The sequence below is a fragment of the Pan paniscus genome, chromosome 19, assembly GCF_029289425.2.
Source record: "Pan paniscus chromosome 19, NHGRI_mPanPan1-v2.0_pri, whole genome shotgun sequence".
Lineage (NCBI taxonomy): Eukaryota > Metazoa > Chordata > Mammalia > Primates > Hominidae > Pan > Pan paniscus.
Genome location: NC_073268.2, coordinates 17,188,355 through 17,211,436, shown reverse-complemented (window position 1 = coordinate 17,211,436; position 23,082 = coordinate 17,188,355). Strand labels below are relative to the sequence as shown.

At 47.6% G+C, this 23,082-nt stretch overlaps 1 protein-coding gene and 1 long non-coding RNA gene across 6 annotated transcripts in view; one reads left to right on the top strand and one right to left on the bottom strand.

The window, feature by feature from the left end:
* Positions 1–23,082, bottom strand: part of LOC129394521 (uncharacterized) — a 54,417-nt gene that overhangs the window by 5,981 nt on the left and 25,354 nt on the right. Inside the window, exons 3-4 of the long non-coding RNA XR_008621810.2 lie at positions 6,391–6,508; positions 3,982–5,719 (exon numbers count right to left, since the gene is read on the bottom strand). This is a non-coding gene — a long non-coding RNA (uncharacterized LOC129394521). The remainder of the gene's footprint in view (positions 1–3,981; positions 5,720–6,390; positions 6,509–23,082) is intronic.
* SP2 (Sp2 transcription factor) overlaps positions 4,466–23,082 on the top strand; it is a 39,292-nt gene continuing 20,675 nt past the window's right edge. For 2 of the 5 annotated variants that reach the window (XM_055102235.2, XM_055102233.2), the window contains exon 1: positions 4,466–4,572. In XM_055102235.2, the coding sequence (XP_054958210.1) occupies positions 4,566–4,572 (7 nt within the window). In that variant the 5' untranslated portion in view covers positions 4,466–4,565. Of the gene's footprint in view, positions 4,573–12,208; positions 15,160–23,082 lie in introns of those variants that run through there. The other 3 variants (XM_055102234.2, XM_003827486.7, XM_034941531.3) reach the window with 2 other exon arrangements.

Below are 23,082 nucleotides of genomic sequence, written 5' to 3'. Positions count from 1 at the left end.
AAGTGTTAAAAGGATATAGTCATTCGGTCAGTCAGTAAACATTTACTGTGCACCTACTATAATCAAGCAATGTGCTGGGAATGGAAGGTGCCATGGTAGACAAGACAAGCATGGGGTTTTTAGTGGTGGAGAATGTGTAGCTTTGCAAGTTAGAAATGGAGAGAAAGTGACAATGTAGAGTAGAAAGAAACTGAAAGCAGTTGGAGACAAAAGGGAAATATCACTGAGAGAATCTGCCTCCAGACACACTAGGGAGGAGATGTCGCCCCTGGTTAAGGTTGACAGACACAGCCAGAACCACCCACTGGCCCTGGCTCTGTGAAGATGGCAGCAGGTAGGGTAGGAAGAGGAGAAATTCAGAAAGGGGAGGGACAGGAGTGGGTGGGGGTGGAGGGCACAGACTTTTCCTTGTTTTTTACTTGGGCACCCAGAGTGGGAAGGTATCTTTGGGCTAAGGAGTCCTTCTCCACATTTGGCTGCCCATTGGAATCACCTGAGGAACTCCTTAATGCTGATGCCCCCCAGAGATTCTAATTTCCTAGGATGGGACCCAGACTTCAGAATCTACTAAAAGCTCTTTTAGTGAGTCTCACGTGTGGCCATGGCCGGGTGCAGTGGCTCACGCCTGTAACCCTAGCACTTTGGGAGGCTGAGGTGGGAGGATCGCTAGAGCTCAGGAGTTTGAGACCAGCCTGGGCAACATAGGGAGACCCCAGGTCTACAAAAAATTTAAAAATTAGCTGGGCATGGTGGCGCGCACCTGTAGTCCCAGCTACTTGAGAGGCTGAGGCGGGAGGATCACTTGGGCCCAGGAGGTTGAGGCTGCAGAGACCCTGTCTCAAAAATAATAATAAAAATAAAGGCGGGGCACAGTGGCTCACACCTGTAATCCCAGCACTTTGGGAGGCCGAGGCGGGCAGATCGTGAGGTCAGGAGTTTGAGACCAGCCTGACCAACACAGTGAAACCCCGTCTCTACTAAAAATACAAAAAATAGCCGGGCGTAGTGGCGCGCGTCTGTAATCCCAGCTACTCAGGAAACTGAGGCAGGAGAATCGCTTGAACCCGGGAGGCAGAGGTTGCAGTGAGCTGAGATAGTGCCCCTGCACTCCAGCCTGGGCAACGGAGCAAGTCTCCGTCTCTAAATAAATAAATAAATAAAGTGTGGCCAGGGAGAGCACAAGCATTTCCAAGCCGCTGCCTGACCTTCTCCCTCTCTGTTGAAGACAGGGGCCATCTCGAAAGAAGAAATCTCTGAGGAGTTATGTGGTCGTTGGGGGAGCGGGGGTGTTTGTGAAGGAAGCTCTAAGACTCCAATGGGCCTGACAAAAGTATAACGGGGTCTTCTTCTTAGAAAGTGTCCCCTTCCTCCGGGTGCAGTGGCTCACACCTGCAATCCCAGCACTTTAGGAGACTGAGGTGGGTGGATCACTTGAGGTCAGGAGTTTCAGACCAGCCTGGCCAACATGGTGAAACCCTGTCTCTACTAAAAATACAAAAATTAGCCGGGAGTGGTGGTGCGGGTCTGTAATTCCAGCTACTCAGGAGGCGGAGGCATGAGAATCGCTTGAACCTGGGAGGCGGAGGTTGCAGTGAGCCGAGATCATGCCACAGCACTGCAGCCTGGGTGACAGAGCAAGACTCCATCTCGGGGAAAAAAAAAAAAAAAAGAAAGAAAGAAACAAAACAAACAACAAAAAAAACCCAAAGGGTTCCCTTCTTTGGCTGTGTCTCTAGTAAGAAGAGTCAGACAGCCTAGAAACAAACAAAACAAGGATAAGGTGACCTTTAAAAGGGCAAAACCAATCAAATAATTCAAAACTACTGCAGAATTCTTCCAAGTATTCACACCCTGTCCTCCACCCTGTGTGCGCACACTTTTTTTTTTTCACCTCTGCGATCTTCATGATGGGGCCTCTAGGATAGGAGAAGCATAGCTACCCCCAGTTTTTCTCCCAGAAGAGGTTTGACAGTGGCCCAGCAGGATATTCAACCCCACCTACCTCCCCCCAAAACCCCTGCACCCTAATACAGGTGAGTCATGGAACCCGGGTGGAGTCCTTGGTTTGACAGTGAAGCAATCTAAACTTGAAAAATGGCCTGGGAACAGAATGTATGGACTATACAAACAAGTCATGCAGATGTCATTGTATGCAAATATTCATTCTTTAACTCAGCTTACATTTCCTGCTGATCCTCCTCTGTGCTGGCCTCAATCCTTCTACCACAGCTCAGTCTAGCAGGAGAGTAAGAAGTGAGAATAAAAGTGTGGAAATAGTGTGTGTGAGAGAAGCTCTTTTGCATGTGCCAGGGCAGCACAGAGGAGGAAGAAGCTATGGCTGGGCAGGAGTGAGGTATGCAGACTTTGAGCAGGGTCTTGAAGGATGCATAGGAGTTTATTTATTTTTCTGAGAGAGAGGGTCTCGCTCTGTCACCCAGGCTGGAGTGCAGTGGTGTGATCATAGCTCATTTTAAGTTCAAACTCCCAGGCTCAAGTGATCCACCCACCTCAGCTTCCCAGGTAGCTAGAACTAAAAGTGTGCACCACCACATGCAGCTAATTTTTTTGTAGAGATGGGGTTTTGCCATGTTGCCCAAGCTGGGTCTCAAAATCCTGGGCTCAAGTGATCCGCCTGCCTCTGGCTTCCCAAAGCACTAGGAATACAGGAGTGAGCCACCACATCCGGCCATGGATGCATAGGGGTTTACCAGAAGGGAAGGGTCAGATAGGAAGTCAACTAGTGGAAAAAAGTGTAAGTGTTTAGGAACCTGGAATCTTTCCTGGAGGGAAAAGGGTAGGATTTGTAGGAAGGGAACGGGGGTAGAGGGAGGAGATAAAGCATGAAAGATACACCAGTAAGAGTGTGTCCTCTGGTGGATGCTGAGGTTAAGAAGAAAAAAGAGTGGGAGGACTTTGCCTAGAAAGGAGTTTGGGCTTTATCTAGGAGATACGGATCCCAGGAAGGATCTTTACTAGAGGAGTATTATTGTCTAAAGTCTTGTCTAAAGGCTAACACTGAGAGGAGAAGACTGGAAGAGGCTATTAACATTTATTCAGCAATTACTGTGTACCCGGTATTCTGCTCTGCATTTTGTATCATCACACCAACCTTTTCTAGCAGTGTTTTTCAAACTGCCAGTCATGATCAACAAGAAGGAGAATAAGATAGGATAGGATACGCATAGAAACTATCAGTGCGTCACAAGTAGTAAGCATTGTTTTCGGAAACTTTATGACACTCTCATACAAATAGCAGTGTACTGGTCTGTATGCAAAATGTATTTCTCTTGATGGACTATGTTTTTGTTTGTTTGTTTGTTTGTTTGTTTTTTGTTTTTTTAAGCCATCGCGCTAAGGTGTAGGTGTGATTAACCTCGTTTTACTGATGAGGACATGAAGCTCGGGGAGTTTCGGTACCCTGCCTAAGTTAGTGGGATGTGTAGGTTTCAAACCCAGACTGGTCTGAAGCCAGAATGGATTCCCTCACTAAGCTAGGCAGCCTTCCCAAGTTCTCGGAAGAGACTTGGGAGCAAAGATAAACCTACCCGCATAGTGCCTACCAAGTGCTTTACCTCATCTCAAGAAGGTAAGGGTAAGTGGGGCAGAGGCCAAGCAGTACTTCTCAAACTCAAGCGTGCAATTCTGTCCACGCGAGGCCCTTGCTAAAATGCAGATTCTAGGCACGCCCCGTGAAGTACCGAGTCGGATTAGGAGAGGCGGCCAGGGGAGCCTGCCTTTAGAAAGAGCTTCGGATGATTCAGATGCACACGTTTGGGACCGTGGGCTATGGGGGTCGCCGCAATAACCATGTGAGGATTAACGGGGGCTTAACCGATTGTGAAAATCCCCTTAGAAGTGTCGCGTAAACAACCCCAATTCCCACTATGGTGCCGGACCCCAGTGCCTCACTGTACAAAGTCGCCCCTCCCCAGGCGACAACGAGAGAGGGACTACATAAAAGGTTGATGGCTTTCCACTCACCAGGCACGGGGTTGAGTGGCAGCCGGCTACTGCCGAAGAGCAGGTAAAAGCTCCTGCCACACCTAGGCGAGACTGGACTTAGGGTGCAATGTATATGCTATTTCTGGGGCATTTGTGGGCCTCACCCTAAGGACTTCTGATTGGCTTCAGGGCAGATCTATCATTCATCCTCTGGGTTAGAGGTGGGTGGAAGGTCAACCACGACCAATACAAAAGCACTCTTCGGCTAAGCCCCTCCCCTTCCAGCTTCCTGTTGCTGTCCATCAACCACCCAGTGGGCGGGACTTTGCCTCCCTCCAATTGGCTGATGCACATGTCACTCATTATTCAATTGGCTTTCGGTTGGTGCGCTCTACCGTCCATCAGTGACATTGCACAGACCTATTGGTCAAATCAACGTCGCTCTAGACGCCTCTGGTTGATTGGTTAATAGTGCTGTCGGTCCCCAATGTTCCAAGCGCTTATTGGTGAAGGCTGCCGTCGCTCGGGCGGTGGCGGGCTCCGGGATTGGCGGTTGCTTGGCGGGCGGTGTCAGGCTCTCGGTGGCGGCGGAGGCGGCGGAGGCCAGGGAGGAAGATGTCGTAATGAGCGGTGGGTCCCGGCCGCTGCCGGCGGGGTCTTCCCGGCCCCCAAGGGTCAGGAAGACGGGCAGAGGCCGCGGGGAGAGGGAGCCGAGGCCGAGGGTTCCCCCCTGGGGCTGGGTCTGGCGTCGGGGCCCGGCTTCAGGAGGGGCGGGGGAGGGAGGATTCCCGCCCGGAGGAGGAGCGGGGCTGGCCAGCCGGGCGGAGGCACCCGGAAGGGGGCGTTCGACTCCCCGCCCCCTCGGAGCCCGCCGGGCGGGAGGGCGGCGCTTCCGGGGGCCGGCGAGAGGAGCGGGCACCGGGGTGGCCTGGCACCCCTCAGACGGGTGCCGACCCACTTCAACGCCGCTCTCCCGCCTGGGCGAACTATGCCTGGGTCGGCTCTGAGGAGGCAGCCAACAGCCCTTGTGTTCGCCCCGTGTCTGAGAGGCCTTCCTGCACTCTTAACTGTAGATGCCCACCAGCGATTCAGGGCTCCCCGGAGAACAGAGAGGGGCGAGGGAACGCTTGAGACCCGGACGCTGCCAACCAGATGGGCACTGCTCGGCATCGACGACAGCCCGGTTACTGATATATCCCCAGTCGGGCGATGGTGTCGGGACACGAGAGCACTCCCTGGGCAGATGACCTCTTACTGGGGAGTGGGCAAAAACCTTCCTTTAATGTTTTCACTTGGATCCTTGATCTTCCAGCTAGATATCTGCAAGCTCTTAGCAGAATTGTGAGAAGTTTGAGAACTTATTGCCAGAGCTCCCAGCCTGTTACTTGACGCCCCGTAGGGGAGACTACTGCAGTCCCAAAGCTCAGGCGCAAACAATCTTAAGGAATTACAGAAGAAATAAAACAAAATAGATACTTGCTCTCTTCCTGTACCCACCTCCGTCCCCATTGCTGACTTACGGTTTTCAGCCTCTTACCCATGCTTCTTATGTTTCCTTGCCAGCGGCTTTCTAATTTTAGTTAAAAAGGAACTATGTTTTGTTCTCTGGGCAAGTGAGAAACCTGTCCTCACTGCATTCCTTGGTTTTGATTGCAATATCCTGTCATGTTTGTTTCTTAATTAACTTCATCCAAGGGGACTCAGTCTGGCCTTTCTCAGTGCATTCTCCCAAAGTTCTTTCTTCTTCTGAGGTTACTTCTTGTTCACTTATTGTTTCCTAGAGAAAGGTATGAGCCAGTAGATCTGCTTTAAACAATGAATTGGCCCAAGTTTCCCGTTTACAGATTTCATTACAGATGGACACTGTTTCAAGGTGCACTGGCATGCACTGTCTAAAACGGTTTCATGCTGTACCCCAGAAGGCATTCAGTTTCACAGTGGAGGGCTGTATTGAGTTGGTATTCTGGATGATACAATTTTTAGGGCTAGAAAGTTTAGAGTGTTGGCTGGCTCACAGGCTGCAAAGGAAATAATGGTGGAGTCCAGACCACAGCAGTAATTTCAATTACTAACACAAAGAAACCCATTGTCTGCAATAATGAATATAACTGCAGTGTCTTGTTTTGTTTTAAATTCTTGTGTGCGATGAAGGGGGCGAATCTATCAGACAACCTATCAATTGGGCTGATGATGTCAGTGTTCCAGTGGCTTCTAACAGGCGTTAATACCTGTTGGAAATGGATTATCATTGGCTGGGACGATTGGTAAGTTTTCTAATTCTAGTTCTTCCTCTTGGTTGTACAGAGGCTTAACCTCTTTGGTTAAAAGCAACTACAAGAAAAAAAGCGAGTCTGACATAATTATAAACCCCCCTGAGCTAGGCTGCTGAAGCCAGAAACTCTTTGCCAAGGAGACCCAAGTAGAGTTTGTTAATAATCGGATCCTCACCTGACTGCCCAACGGGGAGAACTGGCTCCAGGAGAAAGAGTTTGGCATCACTCTGGATAGCAGATAGACTGGCCACTTTTTTCTCTCAGATTCTATTAAAGTTTGGGCCTCTGGAGGCCTGTCAGAGAGGAGAAAAGAAATTATAAGATTTGGGCAAATGTCTGGGGTAAAGAAGCTTTATGGCATTTCAGCAAGTAGAGTGGTTGGTTCATTTGGATATTTTGGCCTTGAACTTCTTATTTCTTCTGGTGGTTAATACCAGCTTTTTGGAGAAGTTGAACAGTCCTTTGCTATAGGTCTGTGGCAGATCCCAAGTACTGTCAGCAAGTATAGTATTGCCCAACCAGGGCCCTTATGAAGACATTTTAAACTTGTTGCAGCCAACCAGTAGACCTTAGTATTGGCTTTGTTTCAGCCATCTTCTAAACCTTGCCCACTCATTTCTGTGATAGATATGTATAACATGTTTTTTTTCTAATACTTATTTTTTCACACACCCCCCCCCTTTTCTGTATACACAAAAATTGGAAACCCTGCTTCCAAACACTGAAAAATTTAGGATATTTTGGATCAGGTGGACAATGGCTATGGAATGAAAGATGCAGAGAAACACTGCTTTAAAGGGTATGTAGAGAATTACAGAGTTTAGGGATGCAGTAGCGTGAACACTTCTGAGTTTATAAGATTTAACCTCATGGCCCGATCTTAAACCTTGCGGGCTGCAAACCTGGAGTAAAATCTGTTCAGGGAAGCTCATATGCTTTCTTACAAGTTCATTGGGTGATATGTCTGGAGTTTTCCCTTTTTGCAACTGACTTGGATTTGTCGGAATTTCTTCCCAGCACCTACAGGCTGAACTAAACCAGTATCCAGTACATTTCTGGGCTGATAAATGGACATCATTTTGGAATGCATTTGTTGCTTTTTTGCTTGTTTTTGCCTTGCTTTTGTTTTGAATATGCGTGCAACTCCTTGTATGACGTTGTCTAGACCTGTTGTAGGAGGAAAAAAAGTTCTTTCTCTTTATTTCTTCCCTTGTAGAGCCAACACTTAGATCTTTATGTTTCTGAAATGTAGTTGAGTGTCTTTTTAAAGATGCTCTTCCTCAATTATCAGCAGATCTTTTTTTGGCTAGCAGCATTCTCTTAGGAGACCTTGGGGTGGAGGAGGTCTCACTTTTCTGTCAGCAATCTATTGGAGCAAGGTGGAAAGATGAGTGAAGAGGGTAAAAATATGTGACATTTCTTTTTTTAAAATAATAGAGGCATAGTCTCTCTATGTCAGGCTGGTCTCAAAACTCCTGGCCTCAAGCAATCCTCCCACCTCAGCCTCCCAAAGTGCTGGGATTACAGGCATGAGCCACTGTGCCTAGCCAACATGGGACATTTCTAACTCGAGGGTATTGTCAGGCCATGTAGGAGAGGGAGCAGAGATTGCCCTTGAGGAGATGCTCCCAGGTGGCAGATTTGTCCTACTTGATAGATTCCAAAATGGAAAACGGATTTTTCTGCTGCCTCTGGGGACACTGAAAAAAGAACCTCCACATGAGTTCAGAGGCAGCACCGGCAGCTTAGGGGAAGTCATGGCTTCCACTGCGTGTCTAGGAAGCGCTCTTTCAGGATGTTCTGAGGCTGCCACTGGCACAGGGGAATACTGTGCTTCTCATCAGACTGGGCTGCGGGCTGATGTGCTCTTGGGAGATGAGCTCTCCTCAGGAGCAAGAGGTTGTGAAAGGGCTGATGTTTCTTAGGCTCCCCCAATGAGCAGCTCCAAGCAGTGCTGAGATGTCTAGGCTGTTTGTGTCACAGGACAAGCACACTTGCAGACCCAACTGTTGGAATCCTTCATTGGCATATCATTCCCATTGCTGCTGTTTGTCTCCACATCAGAATTGCTTGCTATACTTAGCCAGAAGCCCTGCCACATTGCAGTGCAGAGGCTTAGCTTTCTTGTTTTTGTTGCTGAGTGCTCTGAGATACCAGTTTGTCCCTTTGTGGTGATTTAGGCAGTTAGGTGGCCTTTCCTCTCAATCACAGAGTAAAAGTGGCTCAGGAGGAGCCAGCAGACACTAGCGTACACATTTCCAAATGTCATCTTTCTAGAGCCTTCTCTTTGGGGTTGTCACCTCTCCTATAGAATTTGGTAGAATCACAAAGTGGTCTCCAAGAGAGTGTGAATAGGAAGTAAGAGTGAGCAGGCAGGGCCATGTAATTGGAAGTGGAATATCTCTGCTCTCAATTGATAATTAGGAATCTTCTTAGATCAGCCTAGAAGAAAACAGACCAAGACATTTCCCAGCCTCCAAAAAAGTAAATGGTAAGCCAGCCCTGTCTTCTCAGGGGAAATGAAATCACCACTCATTTCAGAAGCTGATTCTGGCCTGGGGCCGGGCTGGGTGATCACGCCTGTAATCCCAGCACTTTGGGAGGCTGAGGCAGGCAGATCACTTAAGGTCAGGAGTTCGAGACCAGCCTGGCTAACATGGCAAAACCCCATCTCTACTAAAAATACAAAAATTAGCCATGTGTGGTGGCACACGCCTGTAGTCCCAGCTACTGCGGGGGCTGAGGCACGGGAATCACTTGAACCCAGGAGGCGGAGATTGCAGTGAGCCGGGAGCGCACCACTGCACCCCAGCCTGGGTAACAGAGCAAGACTCCGTCTCAAACAAAAACAAAACACTGATCATGGCCCAGGATAAATGTGGGGAGTGACTCACAAATAAATGTGCCAAAGCACATAAAGAGATTCTTTAGGGGAAAAAGTGTATCTTGCTTCTTTGTTTTCTCCTGTTCTCTAAAATTCTGAGGCCCAGTATTCTTTGACAAAAAAACTTGATGCTGTTTCTTGGGCCTGCTTTGATCAGGTTCTCTTCACCCTATGCTGCCCCCACCCCCACACACTTCCAGAGTCCCTTCCAGTACAATGGGATGTGACCCAGTCAGGATGCAAACTAGCAAATGACAGTCACGTTTTGGAAAGAAGAATTAAGGGTGGAGACAGATAGGCGGTATTCAAATTCAAGTGCCTTCGTTATCTTTTTTTTTTTTTTTCTTGAGACGGAGTCTCGCTCTGTCACTAGGCTGAAGTGCAATGGCGCAATCTTGGCTCACTGCAACCTCTGCCTCCCGGGTTCAAGCGATTCTCCTGTCTCAGCCTCCAGAGTAGCTGGGACTACAGGCATGTGCCACCACACCCAGCTAATTTTGTATTTTTAGAAGAGACGGGGTTTCACTGTGTTGGCCAGGATGGTCTCCAACTCTTGACCTCGTGATCCATCCGCCTCAGCCTCCCAAAGTGCTGGGATTACGGGCGTGAGCCACCGCGCCTGGCTTTGTTTTTTTTGTTTTTTGTTTTGGTTTTTTTTTGAGACAGAGTCTTGCTCTGTCACCAGGCTGGAGTGCAGTGGTGCGATCCCGGCTCTGCCAATGCATGTCAATGGAGAGAAGCATTAATAATGCATATCAGTTGAGAGAAGCATTGAAATGCAGTAGTACCTGGTGTGTGGTGATGAGAGGCGTGCGCTTTGAAGTTTTTGGCCAGGAGCAGGACTGGACTGCACTGGCCCACATGTGAGGTGACTGGTGGGGTTGAGGGTTCCACCAGGGTCTGGGTCAGCTAAACCCAGCTGTGGAGTGGATCCTGACCTAGTGCCAGGATATGCAAATCTGCAGCTTTTCTCCTTTGGTTCCTAAACTCGCTTTAGGCTCTCCTGCTCTAAAGCCTCCAGGATTTATTCATTCACTTATTCAACAAATATAGATTATTAAGCACCTACCATGTGCCAGGGACTGGGATACATCAGTGAGTAAGGCAGAGAAGTCCCTGCCTTTAGGAAGCTTACATCTTAGTGGGAGACAATTAATAACTAATAGATATTTGTTAGACAGTGAGAAGTGCTAAGGAGGCAAAATGAGGATAAGGAAAAAAAGGGGGGTGGCAATTTACATAGGGTGATCAGGGAAGGTCTCAATGATAAGGTGACATCCGAGTAAAACCCTGAAGGAGTGGGGAGGAGATTGAGCCTTTTTCTATCTGGGGTGAGGGGAGGAGGGTGAGAACTCAGCAGAGAGAAGAGCAATGCAAAGACCCTCAGCAGGGGCCATACTTGGTATGTTCAGGAACAGCAGGGAGCCAGCATGGCTAAAGCAGTGAGAGAGGGAGAGTGACAGGGCAGGTGAAAGAGGTCAGGTCACACAGGGGCCTTTTGTGTCACAATGGAGATTTTGGCTCTTACTTTGAGTGGGAGATGGGATGGTATTGGGGGCCTCTGAGCAGAGAAATAACATGGTTTCATTTAAGTGTGATGGGTCTTACTCTGGATGTGTTGAGAATAGGCTGATGGGGTCAAGGTCAGAAGCACAGCTAGGAGGTTAATCCGTGGGAGACATGATAGAAACCTGGACCTAGGTGATGACAGAGGAGGTGGTAGAAGCAGTCAGCTTGGGCATATATTTTGAAGAGAGAGTGTTTGCTGTCAAGTGTAGGGTGTGGAAAAAAGATAAGGATAACTCCCAAGGTTTTAAGGCTGAGGAGCTGGAAAGATGAAGTTACTATTCATTCACTGCAGTGGCGAATTTTGAAGGAGTCACAGGATTAGGACAATATCGGGAGCACTGTTTGGGGCTAGTTAGATTTTTTTTTTTGTTTGTTTTGTTTTTTGAGATGTTGTTTCGCTCCTGTCACGCAGGCTGGAGTGCAGTGGCACAATCTTGGCTCACTGCAACCTCCACCTCCCGGGTTCAAGCGATTCTCCTTCCTCAGCCTCCCAAGGAGCTGGGATTACAGGCGGGCACCACCACGCCCGGCTAATTTTTGTATTTTTAGTAGAGACGAGGTTTCGCCATGTTGGCCAGGCTGGTCTCCAACTCCTGACCTCAGGTGATCCACCTGCCTCGGCCGCCCAAAGTGCTGGGATTACAGGCGTGAGCCACAGCGCCCGGCTGGGGCTAGTTAGATTTACGATGCCTATTAATACATCCAAGTGGAGCTATCAGTAGGCAGTTGGATATACAAGTCGAGATAGAAATGTGAGAGTCAAAATTATATAGAATCTGTATCTTACTGGTTTCGAAACCCACGAGACTAGACAAAATCAGCTAGGAAACAGGTGTAGACAGAAGAAAGGTCCTGAGACAGAGTCCTGGGGCAACCCAATCATTTAGAATTTGAGAGGAGAGGAAGAACCAGCAAAGGAGATATGGGAGAAGTTAGCCAGAGACTAGCAAGCGTGTCCTAGAGGCCAAGTAAAGAAAGTGTTTCAAGGAAGAAGAGGCCAGGCGCGGTGGCTCACGCCTGTAATCCCTGCACTTTGGGAGGCCAAGGCAGGCGGATCACTTGAGGTTAGGAGTTCGAGACCAGCCTGGCGAACATGGTGAAACCCCAACTCTATTAAAAATACAAAAATTTAGCCGGGCGTGGTGTCAGGTCCGTGTAATCCCAGCTACCTGGGAGGCTGAGGCAGCGGAATCACTTGAACCGGGAGGCGGAGGTTGCAGCAAGCCAAGATCAAAAGGAAGAGCAATCAAATGTCAGAGCAACACGGATGATGTGGTTTAAGAAGTAGCCATGGCCGGCGCGGTGGCTCACGCCTGTAATCCCAGCACTTTGGGAGGCCGAGGTGGTCGGATCACGAAGTCAGGAGATTGAGACCATCCTGGCCAACATGGTGAAACCCTGTCTGTCTCTACTAAAATACAAAAAATTAGTCGGGCGTGGTGGCACATGCCTGTATTCCCAGCTACTCGGGAGGCTAAGGCAGGGGAATCACTTGAACCCGGGAGACGGAGGTTGCAGTGAGCCGAGATTGCGCCACTGCACTCCAGCCTGGCAACAGAGCGAGACTTTGTCTCAAAAAAAAAAAGTAGGCCGGGTGCGGTGGCTCATGCCTGTAATCCTTGCACTTTGGGAGGCTGAGACTGGCGGATCACGAGGTCAGGAGATCGAGACCATCCTGGCTAACACAGTGAAACCCTGTCTCTACTAAAAATACAAAAATAAATTAGCCAGGTGTGGTGGCGGGCACCTGTAGTCCCAGCTACTCGGGAGGCTGAGGCAGGAGAATGGCGTGAACCCGGGAGGCGGAGCTTGCAGTGAGCTGAGATTGTGCCACTGCACTCCAGCCTGGGTGACAGTGAGACTCTGTCCCAAAAAAAAAAAAAGAAGTAGAAGTAGCCATATAGCCATTAGGTTTTTAGCAACATGGAGGTGTCTGGTGGTGTGAACAGTTTTCGTGGCATGCATGAGGAGGGTGCAGCCTGGTTGGAGCAGGTTTAAGAAAAGCTAGCAGGAGAGAAATTAAGGACAGTAAGTATAGGTAACTCCTACAAGGAGTTTTGCTTGAAGAGAAGGGGAGACATAATGGATCTTAGCTGATGAGGGAAATTTTAACTTCTTGATGAAATTGTAGACATACCTAAGGGTCATTGCCTGAGGCTGGGGGTCTGAGATGGCGGAGTGGGGGGAGATGGGAGGCTCAGTAAAAGGTTAATGTGGAGACAAGATCTCCATTCCTTACTCACCTTCTTGCTTACTTCGGCCTGTGGCATTAGCAAGCCACGGCCCAGAGTTATTCTCATTGAAATGAAAGCCATTGAAATTTGTTTTACTGTTATTGGGCTCTTTTACCATGGTTTTAATTTATTTGTTTATTTAAAATTTTTATTATTGTTTTTTAAAGACAGGGTCTCACTCTGTCATTCAGGCCAGAGCACAGTGGTGCAATCATGGCTCATTGCAGCCTCGACTTCCTGGACTCAAGCAATCCTCTCGCCTTGGCCTCCTAAGGAGCTGGGACTGCAGGCACACACCACCACACCCAGCTAGTTTGTAAACATTTTTTGTAGAGATGGCATCTTGCTGTATTGCCCAGGCTAGTCTTGAACCCCTGGCCTCAAGTGATCCTCCTGTCTCGGCCTCCCAAAGTGCTGTTATTACAGGCATGAGCCACCGTGCCCACCTTATAATAGTTATTATGATTGCTGAGGTTTGCTTCTCATTGAAATATTCAGCACAATTTGGAGTCTTTCACTACCAAGGTTGCTGCTTTCTTCATCCAAATGGATTCTCATACCCCATTTGTCAGCTTTCTTTGAGGTCCAACTTTGTTCTCTAAAACCAGCCAGGGCATGCTTTTCCCTCACCAGCTCTGAATTCTTCCAGGCTAGGCAACTGGAAAAGCCTGGGCTTAGAAACTGCTTTGTTGGCTTACGGCCCAGCTGAGCTGACCAAAATAGCCAAGAGAAAGACTGTTTGCACAGTGTGAAATTCCTCCAGGGGAAATACCATAGCAAAAAGCCAAGAAAGCCAGACCCACGATGGCAGGAACCCACAGGCAAAAAAAGCCGAGTTACCCCCAAGGCCTGGGTTGTGGAGATGGAGCCTAGTTCTCTCCAGAAGAAAAAGCTTCCTAAAGCCTACTGTTGTGGTATTTCTGTAGGCGCGTTTTCTCATTTGCTGGGTCTCAAGAGTAGCATTCTCAGTGAAAGGAACAGTCGAACAGCTTGCAGCCTGGTGGCCAGGGCTCAGAGGTCTCTCTTCCTGTTACGTGCTCTCCCCAAGTCAGGCCTAGAAAGACCGTGGGACAGGGACACACTCCCAGCTCTGTGTTGATGGGACAGTGCCGAAGGGTGCCTGGAGTATGCACTGGCAGGTAGCAGGGTCACCTGCCCCAGATTTGAGGTGGGAGGAGGTCAGGAAAGGCTTTCGCTGAGTGAGAGTATAAATGAGCTCTGAAGGACAGGAGCTGGCCGGGCAAATGGGAGAGAGTGTGCTTCAGGCTCCAAGTGAGACAGGGTGGCGTGTTTTAATTCCAGAAATGAAAAACTGAAGTGTGTGTTGGGAGAGTTGGAAGGGAAAGAGGTCAGGAGGGAGGACCAGGGAGGGACAGGTTGTTCTGGCCTTTATAAGTTTATCACAAGAGCATCAGGGAACAATTGAGGGGGTTAATTAGGAGAGTAGCTGGAAGGGATTTGCACTTTAAAAAGAGCCTTCTAACCAAATTGTGGAGGCTGACTAAGGGGGAGGCCAGAGGCCAGGAAGCAGTTTTAGAGCCGTAGGCAGTATCTCAGGTGGATCATGGTGATGAGGATGGGGAGCCTGCTGGGTACACTATAGGGAGATTTGTCTATGAGGTGGAATCATGAGGACTTGATGATTGGTTGGCAGTGAGGGGGATACTCAGGTTTTGTCCTGATTGGAGATACCAGAAGAGAGGCTGCTTTAACCCAGGATATTCATACAGCCCATAGGCACTGAAGGTGTCCGTGAGCCATGTGCCAGGCCTTGGTGTCTGCGGTTCAGTGGTGTAAACAGACATGGCCCACCCTGGGGAGCCCTCGCATACATTGGGCTCATGATTAGTTAATGGGTGGTGAGTGTTCCCAAAGGAGTTAGCCTCATCTCAGGGGTCCAGAAAGGCCTCTCTGAGGAAATGGCATGCCTGTTACATAATGGCTCTTAAATTATGCTGGGAAAGTCAAACAGCCAGAGACCTGAAGGGTGAGGTCTTAGCTAGTGAAGAGAACAGAAAGAGCTGTAAGCAAGGAAAGACAGCTGCAGAGACTGAAGTTTTTCAAGGATCTGGAAGAAGGCCTGTGGTGGCTGAGGGTGAGAAAGCTGGACAAAGAATGGGCAAAGCTGTCGCTCAGTGCCCCAAGTGTCTGTGGCCAGCCCTAATGGAAGACCCACAGAGGGCTGGATGTACAGGTCTAACACGTGGAGCAGAGATCTGGGCCAGACACAGGCCTATGAGTTGGCAGCCTGTGGAAGGTATGTAAAGCCGTGCGAGTAGGCATGGTCACCCAGGGAAAGGGTGCTGGGTGAGGAGAAAGGACAGATGTTGGGGAACATCAGTATTTAAGGGGTGGCAAAGGAAGAGGAGCCCACAAGGGGAAGAGGTGGCAGGAGAGGTGGGAGAAAATCCATGGGAATTTTGAGGAAGAGGCACTGGTCAGAGGGGCTGTTGGATTGAGCAGCAAGGAGGTCGCTGCTGACCTGGGCAGGTGCAGCATGAGCGCAGTGCCAGGGTGGATGTCCTAATGCTGCCGGGAAATGAGTGAGTAGGGAAGGAGGGAGGGGACGGCAGGGTGCCAGCAGTTTTTCTACCAAGTTTGGCCAAAGGGGTAGGAAGAGAAGGCTGTGCTGGAGGGGACAGGAGGTAGAGGCGGATGATCAGTAGTACATCAAGAGTCTAGAAACTCAGGGGATGCTTTTCTGCTGGTTTTGGAATTAAATTGGTTTCCAGTATGGGAAAGGAATGTTGTGTATGGTCCCATCGGGCACCTGCAACCCCATCCCTATGCCATGCTGTCTTCAAACTTTGTTTGATGCCCCTGGAGTTTTCCATGGAGCCTAAGAGAGGTACTGTTGCTTGTATAGTAAATAATTGTAAAACTTCACCAGCCTGGGGACTGTTGGGAAAGTTTTAGCCAACCTAACTTAATGAAAAGTCTGAATGATATAACTTTGAAAGCAATGCAGCTTTTTCTTTCAAGAATATGCACTAATCCCACTTACCTATGTTGTTAAGTGTTGGTTTCAGTGACCGGATGTAAACTACTGTTAAAACCAAGTGGCACTATTAAAATGGCGGAAGTGGTATAAAACAATTATTCTGACTAAGGGTCCCTTTGCAATCTTCGAACACCATTTAGGCTTGCTTTAAATAGTATGAAAGAAAAGTTAAGCATAATTTATGTCCAAATTGTATATTTTAAATATAAGATTCCAAATTAATGAGGTTCTAAAGTGCCTTTGATCATAGTCTTACAGTTAGGTATCTATGCTACCTCTTCTTAACCACTTTTCATTTCCAAACATCAGTGGGAAATGCCTCTGTTTTCCTTTTCATGGTTAATTCTGTAGTGGCAGGGAGATCGGTCTCTCTTTTGGTTGCCCAGGTCTGCAGCCTGTGGCCATAAAGCTCTGAGTGACGCTAGGGAAGATACTTGCAAACATTGGTTTGAGATCTATAGGAGTATTTCAGGAACCAGCTGGGGAGGAAAATGAAACCAAGCTGAAATGGTGCAACGTCCAGCACCAGCAGTCTGCAGCTTGCTTCAGTAGATTCTGCTTTAACCTCCTAACTGAAGAGTCACTCAGAACCCAGCCCAGTGTCCAAACAGTTTGAGTCCAGGGTAATAAGGACTGCAGAGAGGGAGATGATGAAGAAACGCTAGGCCAGTTTTTATTTTGTCTCATTTCATTTACACTCTGCGCGGATCCTATGTCTCTTCTGTTTTATAATAGAGGATGTCTAAGAGAGTCATTCACTAATTTTAGCTAAGCAAACCTGAGCCCTGGGGGAGCCTCCTGGGAGAGCCATTGCCTTCCTTTGCAGTTCTGCCAGCAACAAACTCATCTTGTATTTTTATCAGCAACATGGTCTGAGAAGTATAAAAATCTTTTTTTTAACTTATTTTAAATCACTGCACTTTCTTCCAGTGAATAAAAATCTTTTTTTTTTGAGATGGAGTCTTGCTCTTGTCGCCCAGGCTGGAGTACAGTGGCACGATCTTGGCTCACTGCAAAATCCGCCTCCCGGGTTCAAGCGATTCTCCTGCCTCAGCCTCCTGAGTAGTTGGGATTACAGGTGCGCACCACCACACCCAGCTAATTTTTGTAGTTTTAGTAGAGACGGGGTTTCCCCATGTTGGCCAGGCTGGTCTCGAATTCCTGAGCTCAAGTGATCTGCCCGCCTCGGCCTCCCAAAGTGCTGGGATTATAGGTGTGATCCACCGCGCCCGGCCATGAATAAAAATCTTAAAGATCATTTGGTCCAACTTCCCACCCCATCTCAACATCCTGACTCCAGCAGGGACACATGTCCTGCCTCTGGTTAAGTGATTCCAGAGAAGGGAGAACATAGTACCTCAGAAGGCAACTGATTTTCATCTTTTCAAAGTTCTCTCTTGTGTTAACTAAAATCTGCCTCAAAATGTCCACACAGGAGTCTTGGTTCTACCCTTTGAACCCATGTCCCCACTCTGGCACCCTGGCCACAACCATTGCTGCTGTCTTCTGAACAAGCTCCAGCTGAAAATCCCCCTTTTAAAATGTCCCTCAGAACAGAACCTGATGCTCCAGATGTGGCCCAAGTGTGTAAACTACAGGAGGATATTATTTTTTTGTTCTATGACTGAACTTTTAGAAATGCAATCCAAAATTGCAGTAGCCTTTTTGGCAGCCATATATAGATTGTGCTGGCCCCCATTCAGCTTAAAGTCAAAACCTCTGGGGCTTTTCCACATGGCACTATTAGGCTCTTTCTGCCCTATATGCATGTGATTGGTTTTTTAACCTAAGTGGAGGACTTATTTTTTTTAATATACAGACAAGGTTTCACCATGTTGCCCAGGCTGGCCTCAAACACCTGAGCTTGAGTGATCTGCTCACATTGCCCTTCCAAAGTGCTGGGATTACAGGCTTGAGCCACTGCACCTGGCCAGGACTTATTAAACTTTAAAGCCATATATGCCTTTAAACCCTCGATGCTGTGATATAAATTATTAGAGCCTCACAGAAATCCTAGAAGGATGACATTACCTTTGTTTTACAGAGGGCACTAGGAGGAGGCTAAGAGGGACCATCCCACTAATGAACCACACAGTCAGAATCTCATTTAGGTATGGAGCCTGATGTTCTTAAACATTGTACCTACGAGTTTTTTAAGATGTCCTTGAACCCTAATACTAATACCCATTGTGTTTCCAATCCTTCTCACTTTTGTGACATCTGCAAGTTTTTTTTGTTTGTTTGTTTTTTGATACCGAGTCTTGCTCTGTTACCCAGGCTGGAGTGCAGTGGCACCATCTCGGCTCACTGCAACCTCTGCCTCCAGGGTTCAAACAATTCTCCTGCTTCAGCCTCCCAAGTAGCTGGGAGTACAGGCATGCGCCACCACCCGTGGCTAATTTTTTTGTATTTTTAGTAGAGACAGGATTTCACCATGTTGGCCAGGCTGGTATGAACTCCTGACCTCAAATGATACACCTGCCTCAACCTCCCAAAGTGCTGGGATTACAGGCGTGAGCCACCACGCCTGGCCAACATCTGCAAGTTTTACTTGTCGTCTAGATCTTTGCCAAACTTGGGTGGTGAATACCGTTCTAAAGCCTAAGTTTTCCAGCCTGTAGGGCACAAAACCAATTTAGTGGGTCACAGCCAGCATTTAAAAAAACGAAATAGAATAGAAAAATAACATGGTCCATCACATGTAATAAGGGAGTTTTGTTTCAGGAAACTTTCATTGCATGAGCATGGGACAGAAATGTGTGGTGTATGTATGCATATGGTGGGTCTTGATGCAAATTGTTTCTGTAACTGTGGTTCGTGGTCTGATAGTTTGAACACTACCACTGTAAAGGAGAAATGGTTTGGGTTGGCTTAGATTATTTTCATTATAATATTACAACTTAATTTTATATGAACATGAATCTGTGTGTCAGCTCATTGATCTAGCTCCTATAAAGTTCACACATGTAACTACAAAAAAAGCCAGTAAAATTCAAATAATCAGCATCATTCTGAGAGGGTGATGTTTGACTGAACCCAAATCATTGCTTTTCCTCGTAAGCATGGCACAGACTTGACACTTAGGCTCCTTGAGTTCTGCACACCCATCCTGTAGCGTGTCAGTCAGAGTAACACAGTCTTTCCACTGCTTCTAAAGTTATGTCATCTTTCACTTTGCACAGATGTATCGTGAACTAAATGTGCAGAATGAAGTTGTCCTAATTAGCCCACACAGTGCACTTGTAAACACACACACAGGCCCTGAAATGTGCAGGACTTGGTTATGCAGCAGTTACCTGGTGATCTATGGTATATGTTCATTTTTAAAAAGATGATTGGGCTGGGTGTGGTGGTTCATGCCTGTAATCCCAGCACTTTTGGAGGTCGAAGCAATGGGATTGCTTGAGCCCAGGAGTTCGAGAAAAGGCTGGGTAACATGGCGAAACCCCATCTCTAGAAAATACATAAAAATTAGCCGGGTGTGGTGGTGTGCACCGGTGGTCCCAGCTACTTGGGGGGCTGAGGTGGGAGGATCACATGAGCCCAGGAGGCAGAGGTTGCGGTGAGCCGAGATCACGCCACTGCTCTCCAGCCAGGGTGATAGAGCAAGACCTTGTTTCTAAATAAACAAACAAACAAATAAATCTTTGTTTTGGCTGGTCATGGTGATTCATGCCTGTAATCCCAGCGCTTTGGGAGGCCAAGGTGGGTGGATCACTTGAGGTCAGGAGTTTGAGACCAGCCTGGTTAACAAGGCAAAACCCTGTCTCTACTAAAAATACAAAAAAAATTAGCCGGATGTAGTGGTGGGTGCCTGTAATCCCAGCTACTTGGGAGGCAGAGGTTGCAGTGAACCAAGATCATGCACCCCAGCCTGGGCAACAGAGTGAGACTACATCTCAAAAAAAAAAGAAAAAAAAGATTGGCCGGGCACAGTGGCACACGCCTGTAATCCCAGCACTTTGGGAGGCCAAGGCAGGCGGATCACGAGGTCAGGAGCTCAAGACCATTCTGGCTAACATGAAACCCCCTCTCTTACTAAAAATACAAAAAATTGGCTGGGCGTGGTGGCGGGCACCTGTAGTCCCACTACTTGGGAGGCTGAGGCAGGAGAATGGCGTGAACCCGGGAGGCGGAGCTTGCAGTGAGCAGAGATCGCGCCACCGCACTCCAACCTGGGCGACAGAGCGAGACTCCATCTCAAAAAAAAAAAAAAAAATCACAGTGAAAACACACAAGAAAAGAATAAAAAGGCCTCTGCGGAGATGCCTGTGAACCCTGGTCCTGAGACCCACCCCAGTTCGAGACACCTTGCAGCAGCAGACTTCTCAGCACTTAGGTGGAGGCATGCTCAGCTTAGCCCCAGACAAACTAGACTATCATATTGCCCAAGTTTCCTCCTCGTTTGTTCACAAGAATATTATGAAAATGTCAGCCAGATGCCTGTTGAAATAAAATACCTGGTGTATACCATGCTCTTGATGTATCCATCCAAAACCCTACAAAAAAGAAACAGATTTGTTCAGCATGACCTGTTCTTCTATATTATAATGCTATTCCTTGTGGTCACTCCTTCCTTTCCTCAGTAGTTACAGTACTATTCAATCATTTGTCCTAGGATTTTGCCAAGAATCAGTGCCTGTAATATTACAGGATCTGCATATATAATTTTGCCCAGAGCTGCCCTCCAGCTCCATACACATTTGCAGGTGTGTCTGCAAAGTCTCCCCTCCTCTGGAGTACAGTTTGTGTGGACTTCAGGCCTGGTAACCATTTAAGGCACTGGTGTGCTTTCTTACCAGCTCATCACCTATCCAGGGCTTCAGTTTCCACTTCACCTTTTTTTTTTTTTTTTTTATGGAGATGGGATCTTGCTCCATCACCCAGGCTGGAGTGCAGTGGTGTGATCACGACTCACTGTAGCCTTGACCGCTCAGGTTCAAGCGATCCTCCCACCTCAGCCTTCCAAGTAACTGGGACCATAGGCATGTGCCACCATGTCCAGCTAATTTTTAAATTTTTTGTACAGATGGGGTCTCCCTATGTTGCCCAGGCTGGTCTCAAATTCCTGGCCTCAAGCAATCCTCCCACTTCACCTTCCCGAAGTGTTGGAATTATAGGCACGAGTCACTGTGTCCCGTGCCTTCACCTTTTCTTTACTTTTCCCCATTTAAGAATTGTTCTTCCAAACAGAGAAGCCTGAGGCCAGCCAAAATGTGAACGGTTCTGCTTTCCCAATATGTATCCTTTTGTTTGTTTGTTTGTTTGTTTGTTTTTGAGACACAGTCTCACTCTTGCCCAGGCTGGAGTGCAGTGGTGCAATCTCAGCTCACTGCAACCTCCACCTCCTGGGTTCAAATGATTCTCCTGCCTCAGCCTCCTGTGTAGCTGGGATTACGGGCACCTGCCACCACGCCCCGCTAATTTTTTGTCTTTTTAGTAGAGATGGGGTTTCACCATGTTGCCCAGGCTGGTCTCTTAACTCCTGAGCTCAGGCAATCTGCCTGCCTCAGCCTCCCAAAGTGCTAGGATTACAGGCGTGAACCACCACACCCAGCCCAATATCTATCCTCTTTTTGCCAAATTCCTTACAAGGACTCAACCCCTGCGCCTTTTTGTTTTTTTTCTTTTTAAGAGATGGGGTCTTGCTATGTTGCCCAGGCAGGAGTGTTTTGGCTATTCACAGGTGTGATAATAGGGCACTGCAGCCTCAAATTCCTGGCCTCAAGTGATCCTTCCATCTCAGCCTTCCAAGCAGAATGCATCCTGAGCCTTTTTGTCTCTTTTAGTCTTTAAAGTAATACCTCTCTTATTTCTGTACTTACTGAAATCTGCTTTCCAGAGGTCCAGGATTGAAGTCTGACTCTGCCTGGTGTTCTTTTCCTTAGTGATTTATGAACTTTAAGATGGTATAGATTCTTTCTCCTAAAATTCTCATGACTTTCATTTTCCTGATACTGTGTTTCTTTCTTTTTAAAAATTTTTTATTAGGGACGGGGTCTAACTGTGTTGCTTAGGCTGGTCTTGAACTCCTGGGTTCAAGCGATCTTCCCACCTCAGCTTCCCAAAGTGTTAGGATTACATGCATGAGCTACTGTACCTAGCCTCTTTTGGATGACTTAAGTGCACAGTAGAGAGTCCCTTCATTACTTCCTCAACCTTATTTTTCTTTATTTAAGAAAAAAAGTACAGTAGAATATATTTATCATGGGAAAATGAAAAAGTACAGAAAACCAAGGTGCAAAATAAGTTTAAGTCAAACAAAACTCAACCGCTAGGAGATAATGGCTTAAGACTTTTTCCTATTTGATTATATTCATATATAGAAATATATACACATTTAAACAAAAATAGAATTTACTCTGTTTTCATTCTCCTTGTTATATCCAGTTAGTCATTAGCTCTACTGAGTCTTGGTTGATGCCTGTGGGGCCATGCCTATTGTACTATGTAAAAGCGTAAATTCAAGTAAAGAATTGACCCATGAGGCCAGGGATGGTGGCTCACGCCTGTAATCCCAGCACTTTGGGAGACTGAGGCAGATGGATCACCTGAGGTCAGGAGTTTGAGAACAGCCTGACCAACATGGTGAAACCCTGTCTCTACTAAAAATACAAAAATTAGCTGGGCATGGTGGTACATGCCTGTAATCCTAGCTACTCAGGAGGCTGAGACAGGAGAATCACTTGAACCTGGGAGGTGGAGGTTGCAGTGAGCCAGGATCGCGCCATTGCACTCCAGCCTGGGCAACAAGAGTGAAACTCCTTCTCAAAAAAAAAAAAAAAAGAATTGACCCATGTGCTGTATATGCTGCCTGGGGACAACGGCCTTTGTGGTGAAGGCTGAGCATAAAACACCCAAGACTTGGCAATGGAGCAGGTGTGTCCTCCTTGTCAGAAATCTTGGCTGAGTGATACTTCCCTCCCAGTTTTGGCATCTGTCTACAGCAGGAGTGAACAGGAGGCTTGAGTTTGAGCTAGAGGATTAGCTGGGGAGCTCCCCCCTGCCCACCATAGAGGAGTTCCAGTTTAGCTATGGAGAGCCAGCAGTGCCCAGCAGAGAGGGCATAGCTGAGTTACAGAAGAGAGTCCTGGTATAATCTTGGTTATTTTTGTGTTATCTCAGACTCTGTGGTGGCTGGAGGGGGCAGTCCAATGACAGCAGGACCAGCTGTCCTCA